We start from the raw sequence: 26,691 nt of genomic DNA on the forward strand, positions 1-26,691 counted from the left end.
ATTTTGGGAAGAGCCCATTAGAAAACCAAACCAAACCATGATTCCAGGCTTTGCAGTGGGCTGCAGTTACTTGGTGTGGTGAAATGCTGTAAGGGCAAGTGAGGCAGGAAAATGTCGCCTACAATCCTGTCCCCTAAATTAGAGAGGTGCATGGGCGTATCCTGACTCTGAAAAGGACAATGACAAAACCAGGAGCATTGTCAGAGGAAGCCTACTTGTCAGAGGGCTCAGATTACCCAGCTCCTCCGCTGACGCTGACACTGACACACAGAGAGGCCTGGGCTGAAGGAACACCAGTGTTTAGCAGCTGTTTACTGCAGGGGTTGCTTAGCAGCTAAATACAAGCTAGCATGCCAGCATATGTCCTGACAGATGAGTGAGTGAGCTCCACTGCTTTATCTCCCTTGCCACCACCACCCCCAAAAAAAACTTGGACAAGGCTGGTGTTTGCTTGGTTCCAAAAGAACAAATGTCAGCCCTCCCTATTGTGCTGTTTTGGTAAGCCAGGGGGGGGGGGAGCTGTTCCGCACTCCCATCTGCCCCTACTGGTGAGAGGATGGGTCGAAAAAGCACTCGATGAGGGTGCTTTCACAAAGAGCATTCTGAACGACCCACTTTGCTGGTTTAAAGGTTGATGTTTACTTTTTATTACAGCAGCCTCCGCCAACCTTGTGCCCTCCAGAGGCTGCTGGGGTCCAGCTCCTACCAGCCCCAGTCAATTGTCAGGGGTGGTGGGAATTTTGGAGAGGGCACCAGCTTGGGGAAGACTAACTAATAATGTCTGTCCAGGCCCAGGGTACAAGTCCGCACACAGCCATGAAACTCCCTAGGTGACTATTGGGCAGTCCCTCTCTCTCAGCCTAACCTACTTCACAGCATTGCCAAGAGGAAGGGGGGGGGAAACCTGGGACTCTGAGCTCCTTGGACAGAATGAAAATGTAATAAAACCAAGCATAAAGTTCTGTTCATTATTAAGCCAACCCAAGTGTTTTTCTAGTTCAGAAGATGACATGCCCTCAAGGAGGATAACCCACACACAAGTGTTTCTTTGGAGCAGAAAAACAGGTATCTAGAAGTATCTACTGGTAGGATGGCAAACTTTCAGGCTTCACAGAGCTCTATTGCCTATAGAGAAGCTGCTCTAGCACTCCCCTGAATCTGGATCCAGCTCTGCTAGCAAAGACCCAGAACCCTCTTCCGTGTCCCATAATGCACTGCATTGCAGGTAGAGCAGGGAAGACCATCCCTAAAGTCCTTCACTAAAGACTGGAAAAAAGCAAAGAAAAGCCCAGCTCTTACCACGTCAATTTCAGTGTTGGAATGCCCCATGTTACAAACAATGCAACTGTTCTTCATTCTGTCAAGATGTTCTCTGATCACTACATTTTTGTTACCTACAAACACACACAAGGAAACAAGATTTACAGCATGGAGTGCTTCCTCTAAACCCCGACCCGGCTTCCCAAGAACGACCAGCACACACCGGGAACATCTTGTTGCACAAACCCTGGTTGGAATGGAAGGAGCTGGGCCCAGCCCACCCTTCTGGGACACAGCCGGCTACGGATTTCCTTCTGCCGAAGGGGGTCGCGCTACCATTTCCGCAACGAAGCCCCACTGCAAAGCAAGCGTACCTGTGCAAGTGATAACAATGTCGACTTGCCGAATCACTTCGTTGAGTTTCACAAGACGGAAGCCATCCATGCTGTGAGAAATAAGCAGAGAGAGACCCCTAAAACCGAAGCCCAGCAGAAAACACCCCTACCTAAAAACCACCCTGTGGAACGCCCTCCCATCAGATGTCAAAGAGATCTTCTATGCCAGCCCCACACCTCTCCATCTTCCATCCAGGGAAGGAAGAGGCACAGTTACAGTTCAAGAGCACGTTCCAGCCAGGCAAAAGCGCTTAAGGAGGATGTGGAGCAGGGCCTGCAGGAGGTGTGGCCTGTGAGGGGGGGGGTGCAGCCTGGTCAGCACCAACAAGGGCCACATAACTAGAGGCCTGGAAGCTCGCAGTCCAACCTGGGTAGGGTCTGAGATTCCCAATCCCTGTGGCTAGGAGGATAAACCAAGTTAACAAGGCGGCCTTGCCAAAACAAAACAAAAACAAAAACCACCGCACTCTGACAGCAGCTGTGTCTAGGTCCAATGCAGCAGGTGATTTTCTTAACAAAATGACATTTCCCTCTGCATTTTATAGAGGACCCTGGCTGGTTGTGATTGCTGCCCTGTTTGGTTCCGTTTGCGCTCACTCCGGAAAATATTTAGAAGATGTCCTGCGTTGATGTTGAGCACCCCAGCACCACCCAGGTTAGGGGTGGTGGGGAAGAGAGTGACAATTCCCTTTAGAGCAGGGGTAGGCAACCTAAGGCCCGGGGGCCGGATGTGGCCCAATTGCTTTCTAAATCCGGCCTGTGGATGGTCCAGGAATCAGCGTGTTTTTACATGAGTAGAATGTGTGCTTTTATTTTAAATGCATCTCTGCGTTATTTGTTGAGCTTAGGAATTCCTTCATCTTCCCCCCCCTCCAAAAATATATATAGTCCAGCCCCCCACATGGTCTGAGGGATGGTGGACCGGCTCACAGCTGAAAAAGGTTGCCAACCCCTGCTTTGGAGCAGCAGTGGTGAACCTATGGTATGCGTGCCACACTTGGCACACAGAGCCCCCACGCCATCAGCCCATCCGTACTGTTCCCCCACCCCATTTGTTCTCCCACCCCCCACCCCACCCCACACTACAGCTTGCCTCTGCTGCTGAAACCTGGAACATCACCCCCCCCGCCGTGTTAGGCAATTGGTCTGTTTTCCAATTTGCTGTGTCAGTGGCTGTTTCTGATTGGGCGTAACAGCATTCGTTTTTTAACCCTTATTGTATTGATTTTTTTCCGGCACTTTGGCAGATGCTGCGTGTTATTTCCAGCGAAGGTATTATTGATCATTTATTTCTGTTCTCTTCCCCTCCCCCCCAAAAAAGCTCAGCAGCTTTGGGGCATCCCCCCCAAAAAAGCAAAGCAACTTTTGCTACCCCCCAGCAGCAGCTCCCCCCCTTCCCAAAAAAAAAGCTCAGCAACTCTGGGCACTTTGTGATAAATAACTGGGGTTTGGGTTTGCAGTTTGGGCACTCGGTCTCTAAAAGGTTCGCCACCACTGCTTTAGAGTTACAAACTCCTTCAAAAACTGGAAACTTTGGGTGTCTCCTATCAGCTTCGCTCTGATCCGCGTGGCTCTCTTAACTCCTCCCCGCTGCCCCGCCCTTCCAAAGTCGGCTGCTGATGCATGGATAGCAATAGGAAGGGCCAGCAGGATTCAGTAAAGCAAGGGATCAAATCCCGTGCCAAGCCCACACCACAGGCTGACTGAAGACCCTGCTCACATTCCTTTGCAGCTTCAGCTCTTACCAGGCTTGCAGGGCACAAATGGGGTCAATCTCTGTCACGTACACAATGGAGCCCATGGCCTTCAGTGCAGCACAGCAGCCCTTGCCCACCTGCAGCAGGAGAGCAGAACGTCAGGAAAGAGGCACAGAGGACTCAACGCTGCAAGAGCTGGGGGGAAGCAACAATGCAGCACTACATTTCTGAGTCCTGTGGCAGGAGACGCCCAAGGGAGGAGGGTCGGAAGATGCACTTTCAGCGCAATTAACCCAACAGCACCAAGCATTTTTGGGTGGGGAGCTTAAGCAAATGGTAACTAAACACTAGGCCCAAGTGGGCATCCGCATGCAACGGCGGAGAAATGCTTCTGTCCAAAAAGAGAGGAATGCCCAGGAGTGTCTAGGTACAATAAAAGCATGTCCAGTTATATACAAGAACCCAAGCAAGCAAGATGTTTTCCTGTAGGATAAAGGTAAAGGTAAAGGGACCCCTGGCTGTTAAGTCCAGTCGCGGATGACTCTGGAGTTGCGGCGCTCATCTCACTTTACTGGCGAGGGAGCCGGCGTTTGTCCGAGTCATGTGGCCAGATAAAGTTCCCCAATTTGAATAGTTCTTTCCTGTAGGATAGGTACCGTAAGAACTATTCAAATTGGGGTATTTTATCTCACACAGGACCCTGGACGGCCCAAGAGGAAAAATGGTTCCACAACCCTGCAGCGTAGCAAGAGTGGCTTTCAAGGGAAATTTCTGCATGGGGAATGCAGGAAAGGGATGCCCCTTGGAAGCTGCATATTCCGTGAACATGAAGTCAATGGACATGCAGATGCTGCAATTTACATGTAGGTGGTGCAAAAACAAACAAACAAACAAACAAACATGGACATGTGAAATCGTCTTTTTCCTCCTGGGATTACAAAAGGTTCCTGTGCAGACATGCCAGTTCAGTGAGTGTGCCATTGCTCCCCCGTAATCAGTTCTATCCAGTAACAGCTGATCAGTTAGCGTTTCCGCCTCCTGTGTTATCTCACTTCCCATCCACCCCAGAGAGAATGCAAAGGTGTTTGGCTGACCTGAGGACCCTTGTCTGTGCAACGCAAGATGGAGACATGCAGCCACCTTGTGCTCTCACGAGATCGGAGGCCACCACTAAGCCAACCTGGCGCTTGCTCTGCAGGTGCCTCAAAATGCACACAGGCCACAGTTCTGCGCCCTAACACCAACATCCCATATGAAGAAAAGCGAATGAAGTCCTTAACAACTTAAATAAAGAAGAAAAACAGAGGTGGCACTAGTGCTATGGGACGCACTTCCTGAAATATGAAAGGCTTCATCTGTATTGGCATTCCGCCGGCTTTTAAAGATGCACCTGTTTATGCAAGTAGTCCCTTGATCTCTCAACCTGTGTCATCCATTACTATGTTGTTGCAATGGGGTTGTTTTACTGCATGCTTTAATTGTGCATGTTTATATTTTAATGCTTGCCGATCAGAAGGTCGGCGGTTTGAATCCCCGCGACGGGGTGAGCTCCCATTGCTTGGTCCCTGCTCCTGCCAACCTAGCAGTTTGAAAGCACATCAAAGTGCAAGTAGATAAATAGGTACTGCTCTGGCGGGAAGGTAAACGGCATTTCTGTGCGCTGCTCTGGTTCGCCAAAAGCTGCTTAGTCATGGTGGCCACATGACCCGGAAGCTGTACACTGGCTCCCTCGGCCAGTAAAGCGAGATGAGCGCCGCAACCCCAGAGTCATCTGTGACTGGACCTAACAGTCAGGGGTCCCTTTACCTTTAATTGGTTTCTATTCTTGCAAACCGTTTAGAAGCCTATTTTGGCATCAAGAGGCATATAAAACAACAACACCATAGGGGTTTAAAAAATGCTTCTGAGAAATACAAGGACTCTAGTACATCTCCGGTGGAAGGGAGCCCCAGAATTCTGGGTTCAGCCACTCAGAATGCCTGTCAGCATGGAGACACTCTCTCCAGGAAGGCCCTTCATTCATCTTGAAAGAGATTAAAAAAGGACTGAGGAAAGAAAGCAACTTCCGTGACAGCTTTCTGTATCACACAGTGTCATGCAAAAAGCCACAGGAAGCCTGCAGGAAGAACCCACAAGTTAACCTGACACCCTACCTGGATGGAGTGTAAAAATAATGCAGAGTGCAAGGCTTGTCTTGACATTGGGCTAAAACTGTTGTGTGCTGCAAGTTTCCAGGGGTCCAATAGGAGGTTGGGGGGGGGGGAGAGGGAGATCGATACAGTACCAGCTGAACTCTATGGAGTTCAGAAGTCCAAGGCACGAATGCTTCCCATAGTCCTTTCACAAACCATTATCTAGAGATGCCCTTAAATATCCAGAGGGAAGTCTTAAGAGAAATCGTCCCTAGAACTGGAGAAGGAACTATGAAGCCCCCCACAGCCTCCACCTAGAGCACAAGCATAGCTTGCTCCAAGGGGGAAACATTCAAGTCTTACCTCTCCGTAGCCACAGACTACGACTTGCTTTCCTCCAAACATCATATCGGTTGTCCTTTTAAGGCTGAGGAAAAACGAGAGGGTTGCAAAGTTAATCTTGAGAAATTCTGTATGTACAGGATTTCAGGCTCAAAGGGACAGCGATTTTGGATTTGTGAATAATGGCCCTTGTGTGTACTGCTCAACAGCGATGCAATATCAGTGAGATGCACTAGGAGCTATACAAATTACAGAGAAGTACTGCTCTTGCCAAGGGAACTTGCAACGCATGGACCACATGTGTAGGCTATTGCAATCATGCGCAAAGACACTTTGTACACATGCGAAGAAGCTGCACCACATCCTTTGGGAGCCTTGGGTGCGTAATCCCTGTACATGATCTACACATGGGGATTCCTGAAAATTCTTACACAGAAAGCCTATTTCACGGGTATTTTGTAACCTGCAAAGTGATCCTGTGGTTTGAAAAGGAAGTCAGCAGCAGGGGGAAAATTGAAAATTATCAATGAATGGCAGGGAGCGGGGTGGAGGAGAGTCAATCAGTGATAAAGGTAACAGCAAGCAAAACAGTAAATGCCAGACTGCCTCTTGCAAAGCAGCTAAATGTGGAGACTCAATGTAACTGCAGATCTTTGGTATCTAAGCATATCAGCAGCAACCAACTGCCTTTAGGAAGAATTTAATCCCTGCCTATTCTTTTAATGCTGCTTTTTCTTTAGTTTATAATTCTTTGCTTCTGCGTGTCCCTTTCAAGTCTCCAAACGGATGCCCTTAGATGCTGAGAATCGTTGGCCCTTGCGATATCCCAGCTTTTGCTGGGGGCTCTGTTGGGAAGCACAAAACAGTGGTTTCCAGGTGAAGGAAGCCATGCTGTACTGCACATGGAAACACTCCCTCTTAGCATATCTCCTTCCCTACTTGGCATCTCTGCAACTGTGCCCTACATTGTAGTCTATTTTTAGCAGATAAGTAAAATAGGTTAGCGGTGTAGGGAGTGTGGAACTTCAATTTTCCACTGAATATAGACGGCAGTCTCCAGGGATTGGACTGCAGTTCTGCTCCTGTTTCTCGTGGCCCATTTTACAAGGCCCAAGCTAGCTGCCGAGTTGATTTAAATATTTCAACTGCTTCCACATGATTCTGCCAAGCAGCAGAAACAGAGCGAGCCGATGATCATTTCCTCTACTGGTATCAAATTTGCATGAAAGTATATTAGTAGAATTAGGAAGCAGCAATTTGCCTGCATTTCAACAAATGGAGAAGCCAATAGGTGAATTGGGGGCCGGGGCTTTAACAGCAACTTTCCGCAGCATGCCCACTATAGCCTTGTTCTCGCAGAGGGAGGTCAACCTGTGCCTGAGGTGTATCACTTCAGTGAGCCAGGATGGGGGGTGGTTCACATGACTGAATGCCAGAAAAACCCGATTCACCACACAGGGAAAACTAGCACAGGGAGAAAGCCAGAATAGAACCCTTCTCCCTCACATGCTGATTTTCCATGTGCAGGGAGCTGTTTTGTTCAGTCATGTGCTCCCCCACCTGGCACTCTGAAATGGTAAAATCTGTGGCAAAGGCGACCATCCCCAGTGAGAGTCAGGCCCACCCATGTCTTGCAGTGAACATCAATGTTACCAGCAGGGAGAGATGTGTTCAAACAGACTGGGGTATGCACTGAGAAACCGCAGCTGGCTGCAAATCCTCCTCAAACACTGAGACGGCCGTGCCTGTTGTGCACAAGGCAAAGCAGCTCTGAAGCAGAGAGACAGGCCTAAAGAAGGCAGATAGGATTCATAGCCAGTCACAGGGCCACACTGACTCACCCTGGCGTAGGGGCATCGACTCCCTGGGCCTCTAAGCCCATGTCAAGCAGGATTGTAGGGGAGCCCAAAAGACACCCTAAATCCCACCTCCCTTTTGTATGCATCTGATCATGCAAGAGCTTCTTTGCTACGGACACCTAATGCCCCTGGGAAATGAAAATATGAGTTTGGGGGAACAATGCTGAATGTAGCTCATGGGATGAATTGACTAGTGTTCCTTTAGCAAGAGGAAGAGAACAGGAAAACAAGCCTTTGTTTCGGGGGGGGGGGAGGATAACATCCCCCTTCCCACTTTTCTTCTCGTAGTTACCAACTTGGATGAACATAGCAGAGATGGAAAAGAACACGCTGGGTCGAGCTGTCTTGTAATGAAAGCTTCAACCCACCAGGCTACGGAATGAGAACTGCAATTACCACGTCAGCAACATCCTGCTCTTAATTCCCTCTTAGTCTTCTGGGTTTAGGAGCTAGCGGCCAGCTTATTCCTGAAGCTACTGAGGAGTTTGGTCGCTCTGTGACATTTAGGGCAGGAAAGCTCCGTCATGTGATGCCTGCTCCTTTGCCATTCTCCCACAGTGAAACATTCTTGGGAATATGCCCCTAATGTGATGGGATTTGTATCAAACATCGAGAGAGGCCTTTAAAAAAAAAACAAAAAACCAATGCACTATACCTGGAATAAACAAACCCAAACTGCACCAGTCCCCTGGCAAGACTATGTGGTTTGGATACACGGAAATCACGTTCACTGGAAAGCTTCAGCATAGGAGAATGGGGAGTTACCACCCCAGCTTTTTTTCCTGCCATAAAAGCGAGATGCTTTATCTATTTATTTTTAAAAAATGTATACTGCTGTTCACAAACAATACCACAGCAACCCTACATATCTACAATAAAAGCCATGTAAACATTTAAAACCAGAGGTTAACTACTGCAGAAGTATATTTTCTTAATGGCCTGCGTGAGCTCCGTGGCAACTATTTTGGCCGGTTGGGCATAGTTACACCTTTGCAGTTGCTTCTCTGTAGACCCTCGTGAGAAGACCTCATTCTCCTCTCTGTGTTCCTTTAAACAGCAAGATACGTACCCATCTAAAATGGATTCCCGGCAGCAATAGAGGTTGTCAAACTTCTGCTTGGTGACAGAGTCGTTGACATTCATAGCTGGGACGCACAGCTTGCCTGCCTTTGATAGCTGGTACAATCTAGGGTGAGAGGGGAGGGAAAAGAATGAAAGGATAAAAGCCAAGGTTTCCTCCAATTTCCCTGGATGTTCTCCTGCCTTCTCTTGACCTACACAATTGCCTGACCAACACTGGGTGCTCCTAGTTAAGAGTTGATTGTGAAATCAGCACTGCTCATGCCTGCAAGGGTGTTTTTGGTTTTTTTGCAAGGTCCACATGATGCTATCATTAAAATGCCAGTCCATCCGTTTTTTACACTTAATCCAGATTTCCCCTTGATGTGGGAAGTCTGATAAGTAAACATTACTTTTTATACATCTGCCCTCGCCACACTTTCTGAGTTTTGTCTGGGAGGCAGTGTGTGTGATTCAAACTGTTGGGTTTTTGAAGATGGGGAAGTCGGGTCCAAATTCTCTTTCAGTTATGAAACGTACTAGGTGACCACAGGCTACTATTGCCATGGGTTACAGGCATGTCAAGGTGCTGCTCTGAATTCCTTTGGAGGACAGACAGAAGAGTAATAAAATTAAGGATGCAGTTCCCACCTCACCCAAAACACGCGAGAGTTGTTACCTGTGGACCCCAGTGACACTCTCCTCTACGATCCCCTTGATCTTCTTAAACATGTTGGGGTACTTCTTGTAGATCCAGTGTGTGAGATCCCCACCATCGTCTAAGATCTGCAACACCAAACGTGTTATTACTACAACATTCCTTTGCTACAGACCCCAACAGTTGGCATTCTGCACATGTGGTGGGCAAAAGGTGTTCCCCACTGGTGGATGTAGATATTCCTTGGAGAGCGTAAGGAAAGACCGATTATCGAAAGTGACATTGCTCTGTACATCTGAGAGTCTGCCAGCGATATGCCAGCAGGATTCGGCTGGCGTGCATGTCTTTGGCATGGGAAAGCTAAAATGTGTAAGAGCTGTTTGAATCCTGTTATCAGGAAGAATTTGTATAGAGTCTGAGAGAAATATAAGAACCTGATGGAAAGGGAAATACTCCTAGGGCTGCTGCCAATGCTATTACAATTGAGAGAATCAATATGGACAGACAGTGGGCGACTTATGGAGACTTACTGGACTTCTCAAGGAAAGAACCTAGGCCATGTAACAGACCGGTTACAGTACCACCAATTGTATGATATGTTTAAACCAGTGGTGTCCAACTTTTTTCAAAGAGGGCCAGATTTAATGAAGTGAAGGCCCGTGAGGGTCAACCAAAGGGCCAACCAAAGTTGGTGACCTTTTTTAAGGATTGAAGTTGTTGAGGGTTTTATAGGATTTTACGCCAGGAAATACTGTCACAGGGGCCAGATTAAACCGACCAGCGGGCCGGAATACGCCCCCGAAACAGACTTTGGACATGCCTGGTTTAAACTATATAAGAAAAATGGACTTCTGGGCCATTAAGTTCACAATGTGAAAGAGATTTATTATTGAATAATGAAGAACTATTGTATAAGCTATTATTGGAATGGGAAACAAAAGATAAACTGGTAAAAGCATCAATGACTTACTGGGCAACTGATAAAGGGCATAAAATAGAATTTGACCTCTGGGAGAAACTGTGGAAGAAAGATTTGAAATTTACTGGATGCTACACTTTGAAGGACGCAGGTGGTGCTGTGGGTTAATCCACAGAGCCTAGGGTTTGCCAATCAGAAGATCAGCGGTTCAAATCCCTGTGACGGGGTGAGCTCCCGTTGCTCGGTCCCAGCTCCTGCCAACCTAGCAGTTCAAAAGCACGTCTAAGTGCAAGTAGATAAATAGGTACCACCACAGCGGGAAGGTAAACAGCGTTTCCGTGTGCTGCTCTGGTTCGCCAGAAGCGGCTTTGTCATGCTGGCCACATGACCTGGAAGCTGTACGCCGCCTCCCTCGGCCAATAACGGTAGATGAGCGCCGCAACCCCAGAGTCGGTCACGACTAGACCTAATGGTCAGGGGTCTCTTTACCTTTACCCTTACACTTTGAAGGAGAATTATATGAAAATCATTCATAGATGGTATTTAACACCGAGTAGATTAGCTGAGATGTATAAATTTGAATCTGAGCTGTGCTGGAAATGTAAGGAATCAGAATGAACGTTTTTCATATGTGGTGGGCATGCATCAACTTAAAAGAATATTGGGAAATGATATATAATGAGATGAAAAAATTGTTTAAAACAACATTCCCCTCAAAAAAACAGAGGCATCCCTGTTCAGAAGGGGATATCCAGGTGTCAGAACAACTTATTTATGTATGCAGTAACAGTGGCTCAGATTTTGTTAGCCAATAAATGGAGATTGAATGAGGTCCCTATTAAGGAGGATTGGCGACTTAATATGATAGAATATGCAGAGTTAGCAGGTCTAACAAATGTAATAAGAGAGCAAGAAGAACAGGTATTTTAAGAGGAGTGGGGATTTTTTTTGCTGAGTATGTGGAAAATAATTGTGTTGTTGTTGTTTAGTTGTTTAGTCGTGTCTGACTCTTCATGACCCCATGGACCAGAGCATGCCAGGCACTCCTGTCTTCCACTGCCCCCCGCAGTTTGGTCAGGCTCATGTTGGTAGCTTCAAGAACACTGTCCAACCATCTCATCCTCTGTTGTCCCCTTCTCATTGTGCCCTCCATCTTTCCCAACATCAGGGTCTTTTCCAGGGAGTCTTCTCTTCTCATGAGGTAGCCAAAGTCTTGGAGCCTCAGCTTCACGATCTGTCCTTCCAGGGAGCACTCAGGGCTGATTTCCTTAAGAATGGATAGGTTTGATCTTCTTGCAGTCCATGGGACTCTCAAGGGTCTCCTCCAGCACCATAATTCAAAAGCATCAATTCTTTGGCGATCAGCTTTCTTTATGGTCCAGCTCTCACTTCCATACATCACTACTGGGAAAACCATAGCTTTAACTATACGGACCTTTGTCGGCAAGGTGATGTCTCTTCTTTATAAGATGCTGTCTAGGTTTGTCATTGCTTTTCTCCCAAGAAGCAGGCGTCTTTTAATTTCGTGACTGCTGTCACCATCTGCAGTGATCAAGGAGCCCAAGAAAGTAAAATCTCTCACTGCCTCCATTTCTTCCCCTTCTATTTGCCAGGAGGTGATGGCACCAGTGGCCATGATCTTGGTTTTTTTGATGTTGAGCTTCAGACCATATTTTGCGCTCTCCTCTTTCACCCTCATTAAGAGGTTCTTTAATTCCTGCTCACATTCTGCCATCAAGGTTATGTCATCAGCATATCTGAGGTTGTTGATATTTCTTCTGGCAATCTTAATTCTGGCTTGGGATTCATCTAGTCCAACCTTTCGCATGATGATTTCTGCATATAATTTGAATAAACAGGGAGACAATATACAACCTTGTCGTACTCCTTTCCCAATTTTGAACCAATCAGTTATTCCGTATCCAGTTCTAATTGTAGCTTCTTGTCCCACATAGAGATTTCTCAGGAGACAGATGAGGTGATCAGGCACTCCCATTGACAAGGCAGGCAGTATTAAGGTAAATTCAACAGTAAAACGTATTTAAAAGGGTGCAAAATGGGGAAAAACTGATTTAGATGGATATACAAGAATATGAGAGCTGGACCATAAAGAACGTTGATTGCCAAAGGATTGATGCTTTTGAATTATGGAGCTGGAGGAGACTCTTGACCATACTGCGGGAGGCAGTGGAAGACAGGAGTGCTCTGGTCCATGCGGTCACGAAGAGTTGGACATGACTAAACGACTAAACACAAGAATATGCAGGAATTATGGGTAAATTAAAAGAACCTTGGAAGGGGAAGGAGGGAAGTCGCTGAATGTATGGGTATAATGAAAGATGTTAATGTGGAAATGTAAAACCTGAAAAGTTAAATAAAAATTATTTTGACATGTTGACATCCAGATTATGTTAAAGGAGACAGAAATTCTAGGTACCTCAAATGACATGTACCTTGGAACTGTCGGTCATAGAATGAAACCAGAGGCTATCAATAGTTACTAACCATGAAGGCTATGTTCTCCACTGTCGAGGAACTGAGCTGAGAATCGCAGGTGGCTGGGTGATTTAGCAATATATCATCCAAAACCAATTTGAAGTCCTTATTTTTGACCCGGCAATATATCATGAATCATGCATGGGGCAGCAAACCACAAGAACAGGCACCAGCAAAAATCACGATGTAGGGCAGGGGTCCCCAGACTTACCGCGCAGTGGGTCGGTGCCCGCCGCGCCGACCGTGCGGCGGGCTGGAGGGTAGGGGAGTGCGCGCGCAGCGGGCCGGAGGGCGGGGAAGTGCGCGCCCGTGCGCATGCGCACACGGTCGGGGAAAAATCGCCGAAAACCGCTTGTGCGCATGCGTATGGGCCTCCCCCGACCCGGAAGTGCATCGGAAATGACCTCTTCTGGGTCGGGAGAGGCCCATACGCATGCGCACAAAGGATTTTCGGCGATTTTTTGCCGATTTTTAAGATCGTCGCCGCGCGCCGTAAGAGCGGGCGGCGGGGGTCGTCGCGGGCCGGATTGGGAGGCCGATTGGGCCGCATCCGGCCCGGGGGCCGTAGTTTGGGGACCCCTGATGTAGGGGAAACTGTGAAGCCAGCCAATGCCTCTACACAGCTCCATCCTTATTTCAGACATCGTGATATATCAGTATGTTTAGTTGGTGATATATTACGATGTTGAAAACTAGGCAAGGGAGAGAGCAGCAGCCGCTGGTTCCAAGTCCTTTGCTCAAAGCACACACACACACCCTCAAAATCATCCGATTAGTGGCCTGGAGAGAAGTTTGCAATACAATGCTCATTCCTCCTTCCCAATCAGGGGTTGTGCTTGTTAATCTTCACTTAATTAAGAAGGTTGCATAATCTTTTTTTTCTCCCTCCTCCTTTATGTGCACAAATAGGCCAGAGTTGCAAAATTTGGCAAGCTTCCCTCACACCCTTATGAAGAGAAAGAACAAGGACTGCAGCCAAAACATGCCTCGTTCCTGTGGAAGAACGGGGTGCCCTTTTGCCTACACAAAGCACCAACTGGGCCCCATTCTGGTTGCCTCTTTCATTGCAATTCCAACTGATCCTCCCAATATTTATTGGTTTGATACTCTTACATACCCCTCTTAATTTGGACAATCCCAGAGCAGTTCACAAACCAAATCGTCAGATGCCTAACCAGATAAAACCATCAAATCTGAAAGCAGCAGCAAGTTAAAACAATCCCACAGGACTTTTACTGTTGGACCAGAACAGTCTAGAAATGGTTACAGGTACGTAGGTAGCCATGTTGGTCTGCCATAGTCTAAACAAAATTTTAAAATTCCTTCCGGTAGCACCTTAGCAACCAACTAAGTTTGTCATTGGTATGAGCTTTCGTGTGCATGCACACTTCTTCAGATACACTGAAACAGAAGTCACCACCAGACCCTTATATATAGTGGGAGGGTGGGGTATTACTCAGAAGGGTGGTGGGAATGGGTGATTGGCTGATAGGTGTGGTAAACGACTGCAATTGGTCTTACAGGAAAAAGCAAGGGGTAAGATGGCTAAAAATAGCTTTATCATGTATAATGAGATAAGAAATAACCCAACAAAGGGGAAGGCGTTAAGAACAAAATATTCAGCAACTCCAAAAGCAAGCAAGCAAGCAAGCAGGAGACAATAGTATTATGACACTATTCCCCTATCCCCGCCCCACAACCGCCAGCCTAACTCTCCCCCAGAATCACAGTTACCCCTATAACAACTGGTTCTCACCCAGCAGCACTAGGGCTTTGAGAAGCCCAACTCTTCTACCCAGAGGAATCCCCCTGCCCAAGAACACTTGAAATATGTTTGGAGAGCAGTGGGAGACAACAGTAACTCTGAACTGGGGCTTTTGGGGAAATAAACCCTTGATTCCCTTATAGCTACACAACCTGGCAGAGTTTCCAGATCAACATCCTTTTGATGTCATCCATGCACTTTCCTTTCACAGGTAACGCCTGTTCTCTGGGCTCAGCGGCCAGCCCAATGCTCAGTACCCAGATGGAGATTCAAAGCTTCTTTAGGGGGAGCAAATGGTTTGCAGAATCACCCACCATGTTTTGGGCACTGGTCTACCCAGACACACTTCAGCTATCTGCCATCCCTTCACAAAGGCAAGGCAAGGTAAGCTCTGCGGTGCTGCCATCTTCTGGCTCAAAACACACACATTCCTCTGTTACAGTTCGGAGTGAAACACAAGAATGGAAACCAGCCACAAACTGGGATGCTTTCACCAGTTCTGCAAACAGTGTGGGGACACACGCAGGCAACCCAAGGCATATACCCTTATTTATTTTTTGCCTATAGAATGAAGGCAAACTCAGAAGGTGAGAGAAGGACCATTATACCTTCCAGCATCAACAGAAAACAGAGAAATAAACTTTCACTGATCCTGAGGGAGTTGAAACAGGCAGGAATGTGACACATCTCTGCCCCAGAGATTTCAGTGGTGCATAAAAACTGTATACAGTGGTACTGTAGCCTTATCAGCTACTAAGGGTCCTTTAAGTTGCACCGAGGCAGGACAGAGATAGTCAAAACGACACCGGGGTTGAGTTCCAGAGAAAGAGTTTAATTCTTAAATTTAAGAGACTCAAGGTGGTCCTCCACAACAAGAGTAAAGAAACACAAATTTGCAAAGATTCTTATACACTTCTTTTGGGCTCTTCCCCCTCCTCTGTAAGAGTGAGCACGCACTTTGTCCTGTCCTTCTCATAAACACATGCTGACTAATGCTGCCCCGGTAGCATCTTCCAGCAGCCTTGAGTGCATAGACGCAAAGGCAAAGGTCAGAAACACCAAGGCAAAGGCAGGGGTAACATAAACAGGGCTATAGGGGACAATGGTGATTTGCGCATCTTCCCCCCTCCTTCACATCGTCTATGCATATTGTCAATTACTGTCGAATTCATATCTCTGGGTGTAGACTCTAAACACATGCTGGCTCAACAAAGCCTTCAGTTTACGCGTCAAACTAGCAACTTCCAGCAGCCTTGAGTAAGACTACGTGTCAGACATAGCCAGCCATCATCCAGCCTTGAGCTGGGCATCCTGTTCCTTTGGCTTTGCACTTTGACACACTTTGGTGCAGAGACGCAGAGGCACTGAAAAGCATTATAAGAAATAAGGCATCCGTGGAATAGGAAACTATATGATCAGATTTGGCTCAATAATACAATTAGCAAATCCTTCCCTTCAGTACCTCGACTTACGAACGACTCGACAACCTCGACTTACGAATGGGGGTAATGGCCGCGCGCTTACGAATCCAGAAAAAAAACCACAGCGGTTTTAGATAGGGATTTTTTGACTTATGAATTTTTGGATAGGGTTGCTTCGACTTGCGAATTTTTCCGTTTTCAATGCATTCCTATGGGAAATCGCGTTTCCAATGGCGTTTTTCGACTTATGAATTTTTCGACTTACGAAGGTACCTTCGGAACGGATTAAATTCGTAAATCGAGGCACCACTGTATAAATACAGGGATAGATGGACCAAGAGTCAAAGGCTAATAAAACAAGCCTGACACAATGGAGCTCCCGTTGTTGCTAATTGTCCATTGCTGTTCTAGGGACTAGAACTGGATTTCATGAACACTGCCAATGGTTCTAGGACTCACCATATTTGGCTGCCACCCTTCAACATTGACACAGCGATCAATGCACCACCAGAAGTCATCCTCAGATTCTCCCTTCCAGGCAAAAACAGAGAATCCTGCACAAGAGATAAGGAGGGTACACACTTCAGAGGGCAACAGGCAGCTCACAGTATGGGAGGCTACACATGAAGACAGATCACCTTAGAGCAGTAGTCCACTAAATGTTACTCAGAGTAGACCAAGTAAAATTAAGGGACCTACCCTAGTTGTGTCCATTTATTTCAATGGGTCTGCTCCGAGTAAAACTTAGCATCACGCCACCCTTAGCACCAATGGCTCTTGTTTTAATCTTTAGGTTTTTTAAAAATCTGTTGTAAATCGGTTAGAGACTGTTTGGTATCAGGCAACTAATGAATGAAATGAAATAAATAATTTGTACACTGCAGTCAGAAACAATTTCTTATACACAGAGAGACCAGTTCCAGAGTAATAGGCATGAAGGAAGATTAGACTCCTCTATTTGTACATAAACAGGCATTGAATCGGTAGTAAAAATTCTCCCTTTTTACCATTTGTTTAGCCCAGCAGTTCTCAATGAGGGCTGTACCATCTCTTAGCAGGCAGTGGGATTACTCAGAAAGGCACTAAGAGGCAAGGAAGCAGCGGAATTTGAAAAAGCTGGTATCACGGGATCAATATCATCAATTTTGTTGAATTAATTAAACTAAATAGTTTTAATTTGATTTTGAATATATGCACAAATAGTTATTACTGTTTTGAATTCTTTTGTGCTTTTATCATCCATGCAAACCACTATTCTGAATAATGCTTTTTATATGGTAGTGATCACTGGGGATGAGTTTCTGGAACTGGGGGGCTGGTGAAGGCCTGAAGTAGTTTGGGAACTGTTGTTTTAAGCATTCAGAGGCCTCGCTCATGTGTTACTGGGATGGCATGGAATTTGCTTCCACGCTATTGAATCCTCCGCTGCTCTGGCAATGTCTGTAAGGAGGAGTCGTGTGGATTAAGCAATCTATGTGGCACCTCCTTAAAAAGCATAAACAGAGCAGTGCAGGATCGGGCCATGGGGGAAGCTGCTCCAACAACTGAACCAGATCAGATTGCAGGCAAGGATTGGTGAGACATCTTGAGTATTCACCCGTAAAACTGGAATGCCATCTAGTTCCACCATGGGCAGGAGCCTAGACCAACCAGCCATCAGCAGCCTGCTCAAGCTCAGCTACAGTGTGCTGTGATTGTAAGGACACTGTCAAAAAGGCACTTGCAGAGCTAAGAGATACCATAGCTGTAAACCACAACTTTTTTGGTGTGTGTGTGTGTGTGTGTGAGCGACAGCCAACCTTAGGAGAAAAGGTTACAGGTAGGTAGCCGTGTTGGTCTGGATCGAAGTAAAATAAAAAAATTCCTTCAGTAGCACCTTAAAGACCAACTAAGTTTTTATTTTGGTATGAGCTTTCGTGTGCATGCACACTTCTTCAGAAAAGGACAGACAACCTTCCTTATACAGGGGTTGGAAGGCAGCCACCACCTGACTGCACATATTACAGGACAAAAATCCATATTGCTCAGCATCCTGTGTCTATCGCAATTTCCAACTGCCTCCCGAGAACGAAGGGAGAGGCAAGTTCCATGTGGACAGCAAAACAATGAGCCAAAGTGCCCAGAAGGGACACACCGAAACATGTAATTTGTAGGGCTCAGGCTTGGACACTTATGGCTGCAATCCTATGCTCACTTCCCTCGGATTGAGCCCTACTGGGTGCAATGGGACTTAGCTCTGAGTAAGCAATATGCATATGATTGTTCTGTAAATCACACACCTTCAGGTTCTCCCCGATGTGTCGGGAAGGCCTTGTGTGAAACAGAGAGAAGCTTGAAAGCCAGTGTTCTTTTAGTCAAATACGCAGGCTGGCAGAATCAAGAGCATTGCCTAACCTAGTGACCACCAGATGTTTCAGTATACAATGCCCATTGGTCCTACTCAGGGCGGCTGTGCTGACTAGGGCTGAAAGGAGTTTTCCCTTTCAACAACCAGAGGGCACCAGGTTGTGGGGAAGGCTGTTCAAGAGCGACAAATAAGAGCAGATTTACAACAGAAGCATCTGTGAAGCCTTTCTTCCCAATGTCTGGCAGACTTTGGGTAGGCACGCTGCAAAGAACGAAAGAAAGACCTATTCCAAAAGGTTAGTGAGCTGCTTAACCAGCCAGTGTGGGTTTTTGTGTTTATTATTTTTATTGGTTTCTTCTTTAAAAGAATATTTCCAACATTATCAAAACAAAGTTATACCCTTTGCTCTGCCGAGCTCGTGACTTCCTTCCGTCCCTTCAACAGGTTTTTTATTTTCAATCTTAATTATTGCACTTTAAATCTTCAACTTCTGACCTTTGTCTCCTTATAATCAACTCTGTCTCTTTGGTCTAAAAAGTTTTAGAATTTTTACATTGTAGGATTTATTTCAGTCCCACTAGTGTCTTCACATTACTGGAAGTCGGAAGTGCTTCTTAAAATCCCCCACCCCAGAAATCACTTCCAGCCATACCTTTAATACTTTTTTCGAGATCTCAGCTGGAACTCTGAAGCAGCCAAATACCTACCACTCTCAGCTAGGGCAGCAGCTACTTCATTGAGGGTGGAGTAGATGTTGCAGGCAGCCCACCGGCACTGAGCACCCAAGGCACCAAGGGTTTCCATGAGAACCTGTAATGAGCAAAATCAGCGGTGGGCGGGTCTGGGATTTGCCATGCCTGGACAAATCTTCACACATAATAATAATAATAATAATAATAATAATAATAATAATAATAATTTATACCCCGCACAGCTGGCTGGGCTTCCCCAGCCACTCTGGGCGGCTTCCAACAAAATATTAAAACACAGTAATCCATCAAACATTAAAAGCTTCCCTAAACAAAAAGTAAACATCCAGTAATATTCAGCAACACAGTAATAGTCAGAATTTCCACCTATAAAGTTCCCTTTAAAAAAGAAAGCAGCAAACTACATGCACACCCCCGGATATATTTTAAGTATCATTAGTACAGTTTTTACTTCCTCAACCTGAAAGTACAAAAAAACAACACATAGAAACCCATACTTTGATCACTTCTAGCCAGTAACACAATCCTCTCCGAAAGTTTAGAATCATGGCCCCATATTTTGCTTCAGCTCCTTACTTTTCTGTCGAAAAAGTCTACCCAGTCTTCTCGTTTCACATACACAGAAGATGCCCAATATTTTTTCCTCTTACTACATCACCTGCCAGGTGCTTAAGCGACACCCCCTCATGCCCTCCATGCCCAACCTCACGTCCAAAATGCTGGCTGAAAGAGCAGGCGGTGAAATCGGCAGGGGAGAATGGCAGAGAGCAAGTCCAAGAAACGGCCTTAACAACCAGGAGCTGGATAACTTGGCTGAAGTAGCTAGAGCAACGAGCCACCACTCAAGACAATTACCAGCCCCAGAGGATAATTGGGGGGGGGGGGAGGAAGAGTTGAACTCTCAGCAGCATTCTTCTCCCCAAATGATCCCTAACAAGCTAATTCCACATTCCTTCAAGCACGAACTTTTGAACATGTGGGGGAGAAAGCACATGTGAGTACGTGCCCATGCACAAGGCTGGCTTCAGGTTTCAGCAAACTCCACCTGTAGGTTTACCTGGAAGCAGCAGCAACAGGTGGCCATTTCAACTTCCCACATATACCGTCAGTCCCCTGGGACACCATGAGAAATTAAAACAGCCTTTCACACAGGCTCATCTGCATGGCACAGGATGCACAGAGCGGGCACCAATGGGGCTGGGCCCTGGGTATCAAGTAGCTGCCAAAAGGTACCGTGTGCCAATGCTGGGGCCTGGGGTGGGGGGAAAGGTCTGAAAGCTCAGCTACCAGAGAAATGTAAGGCCCCCTTGGAAACTGAGGGGCAGGGAATAAAATCAACAAAGTAAGAGGTGCCAATTTCCTGAATAGAACAGTGTGAATTTCCAAAAGTGAAACATAGCCTCTGAAGGCTGGGTTTCAGAAGGCATCCAGAAACTCCCTGGAGAAATCATGGCATTTGAGCTGCCTATTCTTCCCTCAATGCCAGCATGTGGGATATCATATATTTGAGCCAAGGTGTCATACTAGGCTTGTCACATGTGCTGGATGCCAGCCACTGGTTGGACGGAAGGGCTTACAGCAGTCTGGGCTGTGATGTGCGTGCAGCCCACGATCTTGGCTCCAGCCAACGGCTTCTCTCCCTGAGCTCGTTTCCTCAAGGCCATGAGCGCAGGCATTTCTAGGAAGGAAGAGAAGAAGAAATGACACATACGAAAATGGGCACAGATGCTCAAAACCCCAAAGCCAAGTAAATGTCAAGCAGATGACAGCAAACATTTCCCCATATCGCCTTCAGCATCAAAAAGATTTATCGCTTTAAAACAATGCACTGCAAAGTTCTGTTCTGTAACCCAGGGGTGGGGTGGGGAATAATCTGCAAGGACAAGTCCCAGAATTGGTGTGAACATTCAAGGACGTACCCACTTCCCACATTACACAGATAATTAGACAAAGAAACAGTGGAATCTCAGGTCTGGAAGACGCCCAATAAATTTTCCTGGTTCAACACCCTGCCCTGAAGCAGGGCGTGCGTGGCCTAAAAGCTTCCCCAAGAAATGGTTCTCCAACAAAGGAGATTTCACCATCTCCCCAGGCAACTTCTTCCAAGGCTAAGCTCATTCTTAGAAAGCAACCATGCTAACTTCCACGTCGATGTGGGAAAAGAGAATGTCAGGCAACAATAGGATTCACTTGGATCTGTAGAACCACAGCTTTGTTTTGCTTGCACTGTGCTGAGAACCTTGGAATTAAAACTTAAAAAGGTGACTTGGTTTGGCTGTTTTGTAACCCTAAATGGGTCTTCCAACACCAAACAGCTCAGCTGTTTGATGACAACGTCAAGAGATGGAACTTAAAATGATGGTGAACCAATGAAAGCGATCTTCAGTTTTGATTCATCTCAGAAAGAAACAATGGTGTGGTTATTAGGTTGGATGAGAGAGTGTTCAGATAAAAGGCCTTCCATATCTACAGTGACTGGAAGTGATACAATGAGATTTGCTTAGTGGCCCAAGGGTACTACTTTCCCATGCAAGCAAGAGCTATGAATTCCAAATGATCAAGAGCGTCCGAAACAGCCTTACATATGGAGTCAAGATTTAAGGGCAAAACAACACATTGCACTGCCAAATTTCATGACATTCATTTGCTAATACAACACAATGCCCACTGTGTATGTATCCTCCCCACGCCCTTTCTCCCCTGCTAATGCCTCCTTCCTTCCTCCCCACCCGGTGGATTATTTACAGTCTCTGGATCTGGCTGGAATAAAACAGGCTGAAGAAGGCAGGGGCATTTGCTGGGAATGCCTAAGCCTTCCAGTTCATTGGTCCTCCCCGATGTTAGGACTATATTTGCTTTGTAACACCTAATTCTGATTTACAAACTTCCATTAAAATGATATCGAAGTCAAATGCCTGTGCTGTTTTTTGAGAGCACAATAGCAATTTGTTATTCCTCTGATTTAATCTACATTCAATGATCTATATGGAACAGAAGCAATTTGGGGGTGGGTGGGGATTCTGGGGAGAGCTGAACTCAACTGTATGCCTTACATTTCATCAGTGGTGCACCAAGGGGCTCCCCAGGGCAGATTGGAAGAGTCAGGTCTTACTGCCACATTGTTGTGCCAGAAAAGGTGTGTACCCAAACGGCAACAAGACCAAGATCTCTTGATCTAATGAAGTTACCCAGAATGGCATATCTCTCTTACCTTGCTCGGCAATTTCTATTTCCCGGCGCCCAAACTCAGCCTGCTTGATATTTTTCACGCAGAAGTCACTGCTGCCTTTGGTGTTCTTCTGCTGCTTGTCCCGGGGGGAGGTCTCATCGTCAGAGCTGTCTGTGTAGGAGGCAGCTGGAGGAAGATGTGGACTATTTATTTACATACATACATACATACATACATACATACATACATACATACATACATACATACCCCGCCCATCTGGCTGGGTTTCCCCAGCCACTCTGGATGTCTTTCAACAGAGCATTAAAAACAAAATAAAACTTCAAACATTAAAAACTTCCCTAAACAGGGCTGCCTTCAGATGCCTTCTAAAAGTCAGATAGTTGTTTACTTCCTTGACATCTGATGGGAGGGCATTCCACGGGGCGGGCGCCACCACCAAGAAGGCCCTCTGCCCGGTTCCCTGTAACCTCACTTACCACCAGAAGGCCCTTGGAGCTGGACCTCAGCTGAGCGATGGGCGTGGAGATGCTCAGAGAAGAGCAACATTCACAAGATCACAATCAAAGCTGAACATGCATTTGTCTCAGACCCCAAGTAAGCAATTACATGTACTTCTTTCCCTTTGGTGACAATTTTGGATCCTACAGCACTGTATGAAAACATTTAGGCCAGATCGTAGAATGGGTACAGGATGTATCAGGATCCTTCCATTCCAAGGATTTGACCACCATTTCTGCAGGTCAATGATTAAGACCTGTGTATCTGAGGTTATCTATGCCTAAGAGCCTCACTGCAAAATCTCTGCATGGTTCCTTTCACAGCCCTCGTGTGCTCTGATGCCTACTTTCTCACTCACAATGCTCCAAAGGCTTCTGCTTGGACCGACACCGACTTGGCCTCCTTGGTATTGAGAATGTTGGCAACTGGGACACCTCAGGTATTTCATCATTGTAAGAGTCACACGAGAAGACCCTTGGGACATCCATCGTAGCAGCACGTAACCTCTCCTCTCAGCAGAAAAGGGTCATACGTGGGCATGTATGTGAATGTACAGGGTCATATCTGAGACTCAGCCTCCTGGATCTCTTTGTAGCTAGGGCAAAGTCGTGCTCAGGGGCTGGAGATGAGTCATAAATGGTCATTGTGACCTCAGGTTCCAAAGGCAGGCTGGAATCATATTGGCTCTCATGGCCAGACCCATCGGTTCCCTGCACTTCTGCTGTATCACAGTCGCAAACCAACGGAATATAGGCAAAGCAGTCAAGCAGGCTTTGGAAAAAGCTCTCAAGGCAGACACCACCCTGCCAGCAGATATCTGCACTGTCTGGAGATATCACCCTGCCTTTCGCTCTGGTTCCCTCGTTTCAAGATTGTCCCACCCTGGTAGTTTTCTTATTCGAACTCTGCAAAGCAACTCCTGGCACACATATCTTCTCAAATCTGCAATGAGTCCAAATGGCGCAGGTGCTAATGGGCAGATGTGTCCTTAAAAACTAATGAAAGTTACAGCAGACTTGCTGGATCAGACCAAAGGTTTGTCTAGATGAGCATCCTGTTTGCTGCAACAACTAGGGACACTCACAATCAGATCGTGACGGCAACTGGAGTTCCCTGGCAGAGTGCCTCCTAACACAGAGCTTATATCTCGCCAACATGATTATCCTCGTTCCATGCATTTCCTGAATCCTCTGCAAAGCTTTCTAAGATAGTGCCCTTACCACACTCTGTGGCAGTAAACTTTGTAAGCTTTTTGTCTCGGTTAGATCTATGACACTTGCAGCTAATTCTGAAACGGTGTTTCTTTTTAGTTAAAGGTAAAGGGACCCCTGACCATTAGGTCCAGTCGTGACCGACTCTGGGGTTGCGGCACTCATCTCACGTTATTGGCCGAGGGAGCCGGCGTACAGCTTCCAGGTCATGTGGCCAGCACGACAAAGCCGCTTCTGGCGAACCAGAGCAGCACACGGAAACGCCATTTATCTTCCCGCTGTAGCGGTACCTACAGTATTTATCTACTTGCACTTTGACATGCTTTCGAACTGCTGGGTTGGCAGGAGCTGGGACCAAGCAACGGGAGCTCACCCTGTCGCAGGGATTCGAACCACCGATCTTCTGATCGGCAAGCCCTAGGCTCTGTGGTTTAACCCACAGCGCCACCTGCGTCCCCTTCTTTTTAGTTAAGCCCTCTTAATTTATTTTACTTGTTTCAACACTCATAAACTGCTCTGCATTCAGAGAATACCTGAACAGTGTACATTAAAAAATGTAAAACGTAACACAGATGATAAGCAGCAGCAGCAGAGGGAGGAGGTGGTGAGCAGCAGCCAAGCCCCCTACCTCCTTGACAAAAGCAGCTGTCTGCCAAGAGGCGGGGGTAGCCTAACTTCTGTTGTTTATGCTCTAGTAACTTCTAGGTTACATTACTGCAATACAGTATACATGGGGCTGCCTCTGAAGACAGTTCAGAAACGGGTGCAGAATTCAGCAGTCTGGTTGCACACCGGGGCATGACAGCTTGAGCATTTTACACCAATCTTGGCTCAAGTACACTGGCTGCCAATTAGTTTCCAGGCCCAATTCAAAGTGCGATAAGCCTTAAACAACTCAGGACCACAAGAAATTGACTGATTGCCTGCCATGGATGTGATTGATCTCCACCTGAAGGAACCAGCATGCAGCATGGAGGCCCAGCTAGCCTCAGTGGCTAGAAACACATTTTATTAGCTGCGCTAATATTATGATTCTTTATTGAATTCATATACTGCCCTATAAGCGGAGGTTTCAGGGCGGTTCACATAAAAATATCACAATACAGTGGTGCCTCGCTTAACGAATGCCCTGCTTAACGAAATTTCCGCTTAACGAAAGGATTTTTCGAGGGGAGGTTGCCTCGCTAGACGAATTCGTTTTACGAAAAATTCGTCTAGCGAATTGCGGTTTCCCATAGGAATGCATTGAAATTCAATTAATGCGTTCTTATGGGCAAAAAAAAAATTCAATGCATTCCTATGGGATTCGCTAGACGAATTTTTCGTTATAAGAAAAGACCCGTGAGGCACCACTGTATATAAAATAAAAATAAAAGCAATAACCCAATAATATCCCCCCCCCAAAAAGAGCCACATTTTAAAAGGGCATGGGATGTTGATCAGGTCAACCAAAGGCCTGGTTAAAAAGAAACGTTTTTCCACAGATGGGGAGCCACTGCAGAGAAGGCCCGTTCTCATGTTGCCACCCTCCTGGCCTCTCAGGGAGGAGGCACACAAAGGAGGGCTTCAGGAGATGATATCAGGGTCTGGGTAGGTTCAGATGGAAAGAGGCGGTCTTTGAGGTATTGCGATCCTGAGCCATTTAAGGCTTTATGGGTCAAAACCAGCACTTTGAATTGGGCCCGTAAACTAAACGGCAGGCAGTGCAGTCGGACCAGTACAATAGCTATGACTATTTGTGGACCAGGAGAGCTTGGCAACCGTAGTTCAGGCACTGGCGACTTCAAGTCTTGATTACTTCTGTTGACACGTTTTTCTTTTCTACTGTTAATTTTGTTTATCCTTAAACGGTTAACTGGTTATAACTGTTTTTCCTGATAGTCTGAATATTTCATGTAAACCATTTAGAGGTTTTATTACAATTAGGTGGCATGTACATTTTGTTAAATACAGTGGTACCTCGGTTTAAGTACACAATTGGTTCCGGAAGTCTGTACTTAACCTGAAGCGTACTTAAATTGAAGTGAACTTTCCCATTGAAAGCAACGGAAAGTGGATTAATCCGTTCTAGACAGGTCCGCGGAGTACTTAAACTGAAAATACTCAAACCGAGGTGTACTTAAACCAAGGTAAAGGTAAAGGGACCCCTGACCATTAGGTCCAGTCGTGACCGACTCTGGGGTTGCGCGCTCATCTCGCATTATTGGCCGAGGGAGCCGGCGTATAGCTTCCAGGTCATGTGGCCAGCATGACAAAGCCGCTTCTGGCGAACCAGAGCAGCACATTGAAACGCCGTTTACCTTCCCGCTGTAGCGGTTCCTATTTATCTACTTGCATTTTGACGTGCTTTCGAACTGCTAGGTTAGCAGGAGCTGGGACCAAGCAACGGGAGCTCACTCCGTCACAGGGATTCGAACCGCCGACCTTCTGATCAGCAAGCCCTAGGCTCAGTGGTTTAACCACAGCGCCACCTGGGCACTTGAAAGTAACGGAAAGTGGATTAATCCATTCTAGACAGGTCCGCGGAGTACTTAAACTGAAAATACTCAAACCGAGGTGTACTTAAACCAAGGTATGACTGTAAATAAGTACTGCCTGAATCCTAGCAAGGTGGGAGTCTTGGTGGGAGGGCGGTTCCTATATCCAGGAAATTGGTGTATGACCTGCCCCATACAGGCCACAGTGTCTCTGAAGGAGCAGGTGTATATGTGAAATGTGAACTTGTTAGTGGG

At 46.5% G+C, this 26,691-nt stretch overlaps 1 protein-coding gene across 3 annotated transcripts in view; it reads right to left on the bottom strand.

The window, feature by feature from the left end:
- AHCYL2 (adenosylhomocysteinase like 2) overlaps positions 1–26,691 on the bottom strand; it is a 101,296-nt gene that overhangs the window by 10,522 nt on the left and 64,083 nt on the right. For all 3 annotated transcript variants that reach the window (XM_060279255.2, XM_060279258.2, XM_060279256.2), the window contains exons 3-12: positions 22,272–22,415; positions 20,638–20,738; positions 19,058–19,160; positions 16,463–16,557; positions 9,424–9,530; positions 8,755–8,871; positions 5,848–5,911; positions 3,401–3,489; positions 1,635–1,705; positions 1,300–1,394 (exon numbers count right to left, since the gene is read on the bottom strand). In XM_060279255.2, coding sequence (XP_060135238.1) covers positions 1,300–1,394; positions 1,635–1,705; positions 3,401–3,489; positions 5,848–5,911; positions 8,755–8,871; positions 9,424–9,530; positions 16,463–16,557; positions 19,058–19,160; positions 20,638–20,738; positions 22,272–22,415 — 986 coding nt within the window. The remainder of the gene's footprint in view (positions 1–1,299; positions 1,395–1,634; positions 1,706–3,400; positions 3,490–5,847; positions 5,912–8,754; positions 8,872–9,423; positions 9,531–16,462; positions 16,558–19,057; positions 19,161–20,637; positions 20,739–22,271; positions 22,416–26,691) is intronic.

The sequence above is a fragment of the Zootoca vivipara genome, chromosome 9 (genome assembly GCF_965207765.1).
Source record: "Zootoca vivipara chromosome 9, rZooViv2.hap1.1, whole genome shotgun sequence".
Taxonomy (NCBI): Eukaryota; Metazoa; Chordata; class Lepidosauria; order Squamata; family Lacertidae; genus Zootoca; species Zootoca vivipara.